The sequence below is a fragment of the Schistocerca nitens genome, chromosome 1 (genome assembly GCF_023898315.1).
Source record: "Schistocerca nitens isolate TAMUIC-IGC-003100 chromosome 1, iqSchNite1.1, whole genome shotgun sequence".
In the NCBI taxonomy this organism is placed as follows: domain Eukaryota; kingdom Metazoa; phylum Arthropoda; class Insecta; order Orthoptera; family Acrididae; genus Schistocerca; species Schistocerca nitens.
Window position 1 is genome coordinate 655044428 of NC_064614.1, and position 12883 is coordinate 655057310.

Below are 12883 nucleotides of genomic sequence, written 5' to 3' on the forward strand. Positions count from 1 at the left end.
ACATGCTTTGCCGGCCGGTGTGGCCGTGCGGATCTAGGCGCTTCAGTCTGGAACCGCGCGACCGCTACGGTCGCAGGTTCGAATCCTGCCTCGGGCATGGATGTGTGTGACGTCCTTAGGTTAGTTAGGTTTAAGTAGTTCTAAGTTCTAGGGGACTGATGACCTCAGATGTTACGTCCCATAGTGCTCAGAGGCCTTTGAGCCATTTTTTTATGACCTTGTCTTAAAAGAGTAAATATGTTATTGGAAATATTTTACTGACTTTGCAATCTTTCAGTCTCACTTAATTTTTGGCAGGCATTTATTCTTTTCAGTCATGTTAAGACCATTTTTTTGTCACTGTGGTACCACTTTTATCCAAATCAGTACGAAAGGAACATGCGGAAAAATATTTTTTTATATGATTGATTGATATTAATTGGTTACACATTTTTACAGATGAATCTGTTGAATTTGGAATTCATTTATGTAGATTTTTCTCTAAAAATAGACGTAGGAAATGTTGAGGGAGAAGGTTAAGTTTACTCAAATAAATATAAATGTGAATTGGATTTTTAATTATCTGTTGTTTATAGTTAGAACTGTGTATGCATGAAGTGCCCATTATACAGAGACAACGTGTCATAATTATATATTGGTGTAAAAATGCTGACTAAAAATGTTGTTTACTTACCTGAGAACCCTTATATTGGTGGAAAAATGCTGACTAAAATATTGTTTACTTACCTCAGAACCCTTCCGATGATCCGAGAACCCTTGCTACATGTTCACAAAGGGAGTTAAATTTACGTTTATTCCTCAAACTGGGTGTTACGTGCACATTTTACATGCTTAAGTATAGCAAATTTGAACCTCTGGATGTCAGTAAAGGATAACAATATCGGGAAAAGTTTCAACGTTTGCCGAGAACATCATCTTACGAATAGATGGTGAAAACTCGACAATTTGCAATGAACAGAATTTATACTAGTGGCCATCCCTAGAATTGGTACTTTTGATATCCAGAAACCATGGTTTATCGGATAACAGACACAAGTTTCGGAAAACGGGAAGATGTGGTTCCTAAATGAATATCTAGAGAATTTATAGTCAAAATTTGAGTCATTTGCTGTTGCCAGTTATTTAGATCTCCTATAGAGAGGAAGGAAATGAGCTGGACTTGGATATGATTGGACCTGGGGACACCGTTGGATAGAACCAGTCAGCGTTTATTTAATCAGTCTGTGTATCTTTAATGTATCTTGGTCCTTTGATCTTTAAAAAGTAGCATATTGTGAGGTTTGTTAAATATAATTAGTGCACCTATCATTTCTTCATACTTCCTGCTATATTTTCTGACAAAAGCAGTCTTTGCCAGTGAGGACTGTAATTTGAAGAAAAGAATTTTACTAGCTACACTGAAAGGTAAGTTAGTACAATGTCAGAAAAATGTTTAAGACGTTCCCCGTAAGTCACACAAAAATTTAATTGACGACAAGACGTTAAACTAATACTTACAAAAATGTAAATTTCTGACAAAGGTCGTTTCTTTTATGAAGTTTTCACTTGACCCCTCGTTTCTGTGATCAACAGCAATTGAAGTATGAGTCCATAAAAAATCTCATTTTCGCACTCGTCTTTTTGGAAAATAATGGTATAAATGTACTGTGCATTGTCGTGCACGAACCGATAATTGTATTAATTTAATCATGCTAACATTACATGACAATGACTATTACTTTTGTATCGTCCGTATAATATTATGGTTAGAAGGTTGCCATGTAAATAAACCATAAATACTGGTACACTCTTTGTAGTAGCCTCTTAAATGCATTAAATAAATGAAGGTAATACTCTAGAAGACAGATCCGTTCCGGTAAAAGCACTTCAAGCGAGGAAGTGTGGCTTTATATGTACTGTAAATTAGGGAAGGCCACAAGGCCATCCTGTAGTTTGATATACTTAAACATACAATTTTGCTTTCGATTCATATTTCATTTTGGTAGTAGTTACAAAGGGCTGGCGATGCTTTGCAGGATATGTGACCCTAGAGTGTGCAATTTTGAGAATATTTTCGTATTCTTTCGAAAACAGGAAAAATGATAAAGGAAACTGAAGACTGTTGAATGTTGCGAAATCAGATATATCTGTCATAAGCCAATAGCAGTACAGCTTCTTCAACTTCTCTTGTGCCATCTCAATGGAGAGCGTGTGCAACGAAGTGTTAAGTACTATGGCCGTTTGCGCGGAGAGGAACGTTGCAGACCGAAATCTCCCTCAGAGCTGACAACATTTGAGCCCACACTACAGTCTGACCACTTGCTGTAATGCATGTGAAGTAAGGAAGTAACAAGGTCACGTGAAAGTGCGTCACAGCGTCGTTCATTGTCACATGTGGTACGTACTTCTCGTATGAATTCTGAAATTAAATTATGTTAAATAAATGGGAAAGCACAAGGTCGAGCAGTTCACTTCTAATAGCTAGTACAGTGCCACTTCGTTCCATCTCATAGCTCGCATTTCAAGTTTGTGATCGTGATCTACCGGCGTTAAGTTGCTACAATGATTAGCGAATAGTGCATGTGCCAAGACAGAGGGAAGTTTATCGTGAGGTGCCATTGTACTGATGTATACGTGGAAACCGTCAATGGCCACGTTTCCCTCCAATGATGATGGTTTTGTGAGCTGAAAGTGTTAGAGGAACAATATTGTGTTGGTACAGCTGGTGGTCTGTAGTCGATTATTTCAGTCTGTATGGATTTGGCAAGCATTGTGGAAAGCGTCTCGATAACTTCAAAATTCTGCTGTTGAATACCAAGCTGTCACAGGGGCACTATTATAAGAAAAATCAGGCGAGCTTTATATCTCCTCCTGTCCCACCCTCCTTTTCCATCCACCTACACTTTCCATCTGCCTCCTAAATCTCCCTCTCCTCCCCCTTTTCCTGACCATCTCCTCCTTCCCCACTCACTGAACGTCTCCTCCTCACACCTCTCTTTGTACATGACTGCTCCTCCTGTCTCTGTTCATCACCTTGTGCCCTCGCCTCTCTCTCTCTCTCTCTCTCTCTCTCTCTCTCTCTCTCTCCCTCTCTCTCTCTCCATTCCCTTCTGCACCCCCCCCCATGCATCCCCTCCTGCCTACTCTCTGTATCCTCTATCCATCTCATCCTTCTTCCAGCCATGACGTTCTCAATGAGCAGACAGCACAAAACAAAACAGGTCGATAAAGCAGTCAGTTACTGTGCCCACAACATGCCTCTTGTACAGGGCAACCTACTTGTCAGGTGCTGGAGAATCGTTTCTTGCTCCTGTTGTGTAGGCTGCTTGCAAAGCAGGTTGATGAGGCAGGCTGATACTATTTACACGCAGGGTAGTCTAAACACACATTTGCTCTTACCTTCACTCCTACCATAGATTGGAGGACACAATCCTCACAGTGGTGCTATACACATAGTTTGCTCTTTGTGTGTCAACTTCGCTTGAAATTGAGCCAAGGGTTTGAGAAGAGACCCCGGATCCCAGACATACAAATACATCTGCACAACAATACACTTGGTATGGATGTCACCAATACTTTGCACAATGATTTTTGTATTCAGGACTAAAACACTTTCAGGACAAAAACTTTTCAGAAACACTAATCTTCAGGCTCACTACACTAATCTTCAGGCTCACTACTGACTTGCCAATTTATTCAGATCTGTGCTGTTTTTTGTAAACGGCTTCTGAAGCAGCGAATACTCACGATGAGCGTCACCATGAATAAGTGTCACAGTATTTCTACTGCAGTGCTTCTATTTCCATTCGCTTGACTTAGCACTTACAGCAGATGAAATCATAATTTGAATTCTAAATGTTGAAACAGTTTGTGACAGTTCAGCAGCTATATCTTGGGATACTGATTTGAATGAAGAGCTTGTACTCTAACGGAACTGAGACCTTCCCCACCCCAGAAGAAAGAATTATCTACGCCATACGCTCCTGTGGACAATCTTAAAGAATTTAGTCACCTTTTGGCCCGCTATGGACCCACGAGTCAAGACTGCTGGATCATGTACAGACAGTTTTCCTCTGGCTGTAGCCAATGAGACTGGTTGATTGTACAATACTGGTCAGTGTTCCGCCACTTCCTCATCTCCACGAATTCTTCGGTTTAATGTAAGGCTGCTACTCTATTGTGGGCTGTATTTAGTTTACATGACAACAGACACACCACCGGAATAATGAAACTGTGCGTCGCCGGCGACTAATTTTAGACTGGATGGTAATGTCGCCCCAGACTAGGGCGAAGTCCAGACAAGGGAAAGTACGCCGCAGGCTCAGGGGTGGCGCCGCAGAATGAATTGGAGGCGGCTTCAAACTGCAGAACGCTGCGCAGCGGCGCCGCCGCCGTGGCTGGCACACCGCCACCCGCCGCGGGGAACGGCCGGCCAGCTGCCTGTGAAGTGTCAGCCGCAGCGCCGCCAGCTGTACTTTATAACAGGCAGCGGGATGCCGATCGGCGGTCGATATTCACTAAAGACACTGCCCTAACCTCTAGGATACAGTCACAGCGTACATTGGGTCATAATCCCGCAAAAGTGACCATAAATACCGGATGATCAAAAAGTCAGTATAAATTTGAAAACTTAATAAACCACGGAATAATGTAGATAGAGAGGTAAAAATTGACACACATGCTTGGAATGACATAGTGTTTTATTAGAACCAAAAAAAAGTTCACAAAATGTCTGACAGATTGCGCTGGACAGCAAAACGTCAGTGACTACTACCGTGACGGGTGAGAGGTACGCCGATATGTTACAGAATCGCATCATCCCCAGCCTAGCTGATAAACACCTGATGGAACGTACGATGTTTATGCAGGATGGCGCTCCACCCCATATTGCTAGACGCGTGAAAGATCTCTTGCGCGCCGGCCGAAGTGGCCGTGCGGTTCTAGGCGCTGCAGTCTGGATCCGCGAGACCGCTACGGTCGCAGGTTCGAATCCTGCCTCGGGCATGAATGTGTGTGATGTCCTTAGGTTAGTTAGGTTTAACTAGTTCTAAGTTCAAGGGGACTAATGACCTCAGAAGTTGAGTCCCATAGTGCTCAGAGCCATTTGATCTCTTGCGCGCGTCGTTTGGTGATGATCGTATGCTCAGCCGCCACTTTCGTCAAGCTTGGCCTCCTAGGTCCCCAGACCTCAGTCCGTGAGATTATTGGCTTTGGGGTTACCTGAAGTTGCAAGTGTATCGTGATCGACCGACATCTCTCGGGGTGCTGAAAGACAACATCCGACGCCAATGCCTCACCATAACTCCGGACATGCTTTACAGTGCTGTTCACAATATTATTCCTCGACTACAGCTGTTGTTGAGGAATGATGGCGGACATATTGAGAATTTCCTGTAAAGAACATCCTCTTTGCTTTGTCTTACTTTGTTATGCTAATTATTGCTATTCTGATCAGATGAAGCGCCAAATGTCGGACAATTTTTGAACTTTTGTATTTTTGTGGGTCTAATAAAACCCCATGTCATTCCAAGCATGTGTGTCAATTTGTACCTCTCTATCTACATTATTCCGTGATTTATTCAGTTTTCAAATTTATACTGACTTTTTGATCACCCGGTATTAAAAAAAAGAAATTCGGATATAGTATAACTTGCCGATGACTCCACTTAAAAAAATTGGATTTTATAGTTGTTCATCTTAAATCGTTATCTAGATCTTTCTTTTTTTGAACAAAATAGTGGTTAAAAGCACTGAATTGAGCATCAGAAAGTTGTTCAAAAATCAACTGAAACATCTCTCGGTGTGCGATAGCACCCGAGTTTCTGTGGATTTCACATGTCATTGTTGTCATTACACCCCTGGTCAAGGAACATAAACAGGGTGTACATAAAGTCCGGGAACACTTTCAATTATTTATTGCACGAGAACCAAACATTTTACGGATATCATACATATGTCATTTTGAAGAGAAACACTGAATTTTTATTTTTTATTTTTTTCATGTATACCGCCACAGCGTAGTTTGGTAATTTGCTGATAGTCAGCGCTCGTCGCGAACATGTCGAGTTCAGGTGCGGAGCGAGCTTTCTGTGTGTTGGAGTTAGACAAAAACAGGTGTGCTACAGTTGTTCAACGGATGTTTAGAACCAAGTACGGTAAGAAGCCGCCGTCCGTGGTTTCCGAGTGGTTCTAGGCGCTTCAGTACGGAATCGCGCGACTGCTATGGTCACAGGTTCGAATCCTGCCTCGGGCATGGATATGTGTGACGTCCTTAGGTTAGTTAGGTTTAAGTAGTTCTAAGTCTAGGGGACTGATGACCTCAGATGTTAAGTCTCATAGTGCTCAGAACCATTTGAATCATTTGGTAAGAAGCCACCAACAAGAAAGGCCGTTTACCACTGGCACCAAATTTGTTACGACGGGTTGCTTGTGCCCGGCAAAGAGAATCGGACGTCCCATTGTGAGTGAAGTGAATGTGGAGCGCGTACGAGAGACATTCATAAGGAGTCCATAGAAATCGGTACGTCGAGCATCCCGCGAACTCGAAATGGCTCCAATGACAGTGTGGAAAGTCCTGCGACAGAAGCTGTCTATGAAACCATTCAAACTGGAGCTAGTGCAGAAGCTCAATGACAACAACAAAGACAAGCGTTTTGAGTTTTGTTCGCAGTTGCAACAATTGAATGAGGATGGGGATGGCATTGTTGAGTGCTTAATTCTTAGCGACGAGGCCACTTTTCATACTAATGGGAAAGTGAACAGGCATAATTGTCGAATCTGGGGTACAGTGCATCCACATGAATGCATTGAATATGAGCGTGATTCCTCAAAGGTAAATGTTTTTTGTGGCTTGTCACGTCGATAACTATACGGGCCATTCTTTATCGCCGAGAGTACTGTCACTGGATATTCCTACTGGGACATGTTGCTGCAATGGCTGATGCCTCAAATGCAATCGGACTCTCCATTCATCGTTCAGCAGGATGGGGCTCCACCCCATTTTCATCGTGAAGTTCGTGGGTACCTAAACACGGAGCTGTCCCATCGATGGATTGGCCACGCTACAGAAGGGGACAGCTGTTTCATGAAGTGGCCTCTCGATCACCAGATCTCACTCTGTGTGTCTTTTTTCTGTGGGGACACGTTAAAGATCTGGTGTATGTACCGCCTCTACCACGTGGTGTAGCAGAGCCCCGGGAGAGAATACGGAAAGCGACTGCAACAGTGGACGATGCCATGCTGGGACTAGTATGGCAAGAATTCGATTACCGCAGTGACGACTGCCGGGTCACTCATGGATCGCATATCGAATGTTTGTAAGGAAAAACTTTCAGAGTTTCTCTTCAAAATGCAATATGTATGACATCTGTACAATGTTTAGTTCTTGTGCAATAAATAATTGAAAGTATTCCCAGACTTTATGTACCTCCTGTACTATGCAACTGTTTCAAGTTGACAGCGCTGTTAGAAGATACGCTTTGCGATGCTTTTATGTTTTCCCTGTCTATTTTCAGTTTTCAAGCGTTGTTGTTTGTAACTTCGGTTGTTGCTATTTTGTCATTCTCGGAAGTTATTAAGCCTGTAATTTGTTTTCATGCAGGGCACTTAGCAGGTGTGAAGCTCCAGAGTTGCTAGGAACATATGTTTGGTTTAACATGAGACAGTCATATTCCATGAGCGTGGCTGAAGCTGAAAAGTCGATGTTTGAGGCAACCAAATATGCCAGAATAACAGGGAGAAAGAAGACGAGTGTAAAATGTAAACCAAGAAGATTATGCAACTGGAGTGTATTAGGAACAACAGAAGTGTGTCATACATTGTTGCAGAGCCGCCCGCATTGCCACCCGCGCTGCCCCCGCGCTATTCGTTCGTTTCTTTCGTCAGTCGATTCGATTGAATCGAGTTATCGCGTAGTTCTACTTTCCTCTGTAGCACGCGCGTCCGCGTCACGGTATTTTATACGTTTCCGTCTGGCACATAGATAGCTAACACATACCTACGAGGAACGTCACGGCCATTCTAGTGATCTCGATACGCTGTTCGGCCTGGAATTTGTTGGAGAAAAGTTGCGAATCTTCTACTGTTTTCTTGTACAGAGAACCTTCGACACGTAGCGTTATAAATACGAGCTATTCGCCGAATAGGAAGCTGGCTTACAATCAGAAGCAGAAATATTAAGACTGAAGAATGAATAAGTAAAAAGTCCTAGTTGAAGAAGAACCACCCTTTGTCATTAAAAAGAGACTAAGGGGAGAGATTCTTGAATACATGCAAACGAGCACAAACGCCCTTAATGATCGTGATTCTCTTATGCAAGCGTTGTCGTTTATCCTGGATATGACTGTCCTGCTTTGGACACGCTGTACAAATTATTTGCTTGTCTACCTGCATCTATTGCTACAGTAGAAAGAAGTTTTTCAACGTAGCAGCGTACAAAGACGTGGCTGAGGTCTCCAGTGCAGGAGTATCGACTTAATGGCTTAGCTCTGTTGAACAATCAAGGTGAAATTGATGGCCCTATTGACGATGTAATTAATCAATTTGCCAGGAAGAACAGACGCATAGAATTCACCATTTAAGAAAGATAACCACAATTATAACATTTTTTATCATGAGATAGCATTGTATTGTATATGTTTATAATCAGTTTAAATAAAACTTTGTTGAACTTTGCATATGACTCAATTATTTCTTATCACGGTAAGAGTAAAGGTAGCTCCAGATGTCTGTAGCGAGCCCTCCTTGACGTTTTCCTGTATCCGCCACTGTATGTATGAAATATGACTTTGTACTGAATTTTCCCAGAGTTAAATTTGCTGACATGTTTACCTTATGCTCAAAAAATTTTTCTTAGATAGAAGTCTCAAATGTTTTGGGATGTTTGAGGGTAAGGGTGAGGGTTGGAGGTAGGTGGACTGCAGACACTAACATGCTATAAAGAGAAAGGAAGATGAATACTGATTAATTATACATATAAAGGTAGGCTTAGTTTTGATTATCACATGTAAATATTTCCAGAAGAAAAACTAGTGGCTGAAATGACCTGACCGTAGACTACTTTTCCGATGGACGTGTTGTAACGTTTACTTAGTGTTTCAAGCATTTAAGTGCACAGATTCCAACTATGGATCGGCATATAAAAACGTAATTTAATGATACTCACAAAAAAATTGTGAAATAATGTGTTCAATTATTTATTCAGCGAGAGTCACTTCTATTGTACAATTTTCATACTACTAGGAGTTTATGCAAACGTTATGAAAATTGTTAGTATTTTTTCAGGCGTTCATAAGCAAGGTACCGTAAGAAGTGGTTGGATAGAGTTTTCTAAGGTACAACGTGGCATTCATTGGACGAAATCAGACCGAGACTTTTTAAAATGTAGGCAATTCCAGATGTTTCTACTTAATTAAAATACTTATTTCATTATTTAAACACTAATTAACAATGGCTTTTTGTCAATTGACTTCTTTCCGAAATGTAAGTAAAAAAATTATGGAACGCGAGCGAAAAGAAAAATATAAGTTTTAGATTCCACAACAATCTACCTTCATTTCCATCGCGTCCTTAAGTATGTAGGCTACTCCTGTCTTAGCGAATCAGCCTTAAAATCCAGCTACTAGCTAGAACTCCGTATCTGAGCCATTTGTTTAGTGACAGATGCAAAGTGCTATCATTTACACTCAGAAAACAGAATTGGTACATTCTGCAGAGCATTACGAGTAATCAGATGCTTAGGAAAATGATGAGGATACAAATGTCGGTGAGGAAGAAGATGAAGAAGGAAAAGAAGATGAAGGACAAAAAACACAAGAGAAAGAGGATTAAGAAGACATTTAAAAATTTCAATTTCTGTGACTAATACAAATAGAGGCAGTTCTGTAATAAAGTTTACCAATAAAATTATAAGTGTTTACCGAAAATATTTTTCTCCATTTCACTCATTTTTCCAGATTCTTTTGGCCATGTTGGATCCGCCATTTTGAATTTTTCAATTTTGATATAAAAATCGTTATCAGAATGGTCAGAACACAATTACATTCATTTTTGGCCATATTGGAGCAGAGTTTAAAATTCTGGCCAGGTTTTTTAGATTCTGGTCCGCCATGCAGCGGCAGATGCATCTCGACGTGTTCTTCTTTATATTTATTTAGCGTGTGGCAAAATCACACACAGATTTGACACACACAATTGTATTTTACTTCCGGAATATTTTACTCACGAGGATGCATTCATCGTTAAGCCATACACTGTGAAATATAACGGCAGTAACTTTCACTTGCTGAGTACCGACATAAGAAGACCATTACGGTTAATTTAATTTAATTTCTTACTTAAAGTCTCGCAGGTGACCATTACATGAATTATGAGTACGTCTCTTCACCACTTATTTGGCCGCTAGGAAACACAGTTTACTTGTTTATAGAACCATATTAGTTCACATTTTTCGGGCATAACCCATTATCAAGAGGTCTGTCAAAAGTAGCAATCGTCATTTAAGTCCAAACACAACCTACAGATGGTATATAAGGGTAAAATATCACAGAGGCTACTGCATTCTCTAGTCAACCACTCTCTACTGTTGCTAGCTGTTACTTTCAATTCCATGTAACTGTCACGTCGTATCCTTCTTCTTAGCATGTCCTCTTCCTTTTCTCCCAGTACATTCCATTCAAGAACGTCAATGAAGAAATTGTGGTGTCTGATGTCATGTCCTAAACTTCCTTAAATTTAGTGACAAGCAAGTTTACGTACTGGATGAAAGAAGTTAATAAAGAATATCGCGTCCACGATTATTTATGCATTGTCGCCCAGCTGACCGTGTTCTATGGTTACGCTGCATCACAGACAGGAGCGCCTGCGATGATGTACTCAACGACGAACCTGGGTGCACGAATGTCAAAACGTCATTTTTTCGGTTGACTCCAGGTTCTGTTTACAGCATCACGATGGTCGCATCTGTGTTTGGCGACATCGCGGTGAACGCACATTGGAAGCGTGTTTTCGTCATCGCCATACTGGCGTATCACCCGGCGTGATGGTATGGGGTGCCATTGGTCACACGTCTCGGTCACCTCTTTTTCGCATTGACGGCACTTTGAACAGTTGACGTTACATTTCAGATGTGTTACGACCCGTGGCTCTACCCTTCATTCGATCCCCGCGAAACCCTACATTTCAGCAGGATAATGCACGACCACATGTTGCAGGACCTGTACGGGCCTTTCTGGATACAGAAAATGTTCGACTGCCGCCCTGGCCAACACATTCTCCAGATCTCTCACCAATTGAAAACCTTTGGTCAATGGTGGCCGAGCTACTGGCTCGTCACAATACGCCAGTTGATGAACTGTGGTATCGTGTTGAAGCTGCATGGGCAGCTGTACGTGTACACGCTATCCAAGCTCTGTTTGACTAAATTCCCAGGCATATCAAGGCCGTTATTGCGGCCAGAGGTGGTTCTTCGGGGTACTGATTTCTCAGGATCTATGCACCCAAATTGCGTGAAAATCTAATTACATGTCAGTTCTAGTATAATATATTTGTCCAACGAATACCCGTTTATCATCTGCATTTCTTCTTGGTGTAGCAAATTTAATGGCCAGTAGTGTACTTACCTGTAGATTAAAGCCTCATCGGCAAACAGTCTGATGCCGCTGTCAATACTATCAACCAGACCGCTTATGTAAACCGTAAAAAGCTGGGGACCCATTACGCTGCCCGGTGGCACACCTGTTGAAGTCTCCCCATTCAGTATGACATACTACTCTCTATCGGTTAGAAAACTTTCTATCCAGCCGCATATGTAATCGGATAGACCGTAAGCGCGCACTTTTAGCAGCAAGCGACAGTACGGAACTGAGTCGAACGCCCTTTGAAAGTCGAGGATCATGGCATCAACCTGGGAGCCTGTTCTATATCATGAACAAAGAGGCCAGCTGTGTCCCGCATGACCGCTGTTTCCTAAAACCGGGCTGGTTTCTGCAGATGAGCAACTCGGAGTCTAGAAAGGCAATTATTTTTTAACACAAAACATATTCCATGATTCTACAACAAATCGGTGTCAGTGAAATTGGCCGGTAATTATGCGCATCCGATTTTCTACTCTTTTTATAGACTGCTATGACCTGGGCCTCTTCCATTTCTATGGAACTTTCAGCTCTTCCAATGATCCCTGATAGATGATGGATAAGAATGTGCTGTTTTGGAAAGCTATATTTAGAATTTCGGCCTTCTGTTTATCATCATCCGTTACATTACCCGTACTGTCAGCAAGAGAAGGTAATGAATTATTTGTAACGTTCATAGATTTTACCACTACCAAAATTTTTTGGGGTTATTTTTAGAATCCGCAGATAAAATATTGCTTTCAAATTAGTTAAAAGAATCTCTCATTGACCATTTGACAGCTACTTTCACATGGCGTAATCAGCGGGGAAGTGACTACGTTTAAAACGACTGTGCAAAATTCTCTGCTCTCACAGCAACTTCCTAATATGTTTGTTGAACCCCTATATTTTAGCTAGGCTCATATTTCTGTAGCACGTGGTGGACAATACCTTTAAATTTCCGACCAATGAAGCTCAATATCTGGGTAAATCTACATCTACATCTATAATCCGCGAGCCACCTTACGGTGTGTGGCGGAGGGTACTTATTGTACCACTACCTGATCCCCCCTTCCCTGTTCCATTCACGAATTGTGCGTGGGAAGAACGACTGCTTGTAAGTCTCCGTATTTGCTCTAATTTCTCGGATCTTTTCGTTGTGATCATTACGCGAGATATATGTGGGCGGTAGTAATATGTTGCCCATCTCTTCCCGGAATGTGCTCTCTCGTAATTTCGATAATAAACCTCTCCGTATTGCGTAACGCCTTTCTTGAAGTGTCCGCCACTGGAGC

At 41.8% G+C, this 12883-nt stretch overlaps 1 protein-coding gene across 1 annotated transcript in view; it reads left to right on the top strand.

Moving 5' to 3' along the window:
- LOC126193002 (uncharacterized) overlaps nucleotides 1-12883 on the top strand; it is a 163791-nt gene that overhangs the window by 12277 nt on the left and 138631 nt on the right. Inside the window, exon 2 of the mRNA XM_049932655.1 lies at nucleotides 4266-4450. Within this exon, the coding sequence (XP_049788612.1) occupies nucleotides 4266-4450 (185 nt within the window). The remainder of the gene's footprint in view (nucleotides 1-4265; nucleotides 4451-12883) is intronic.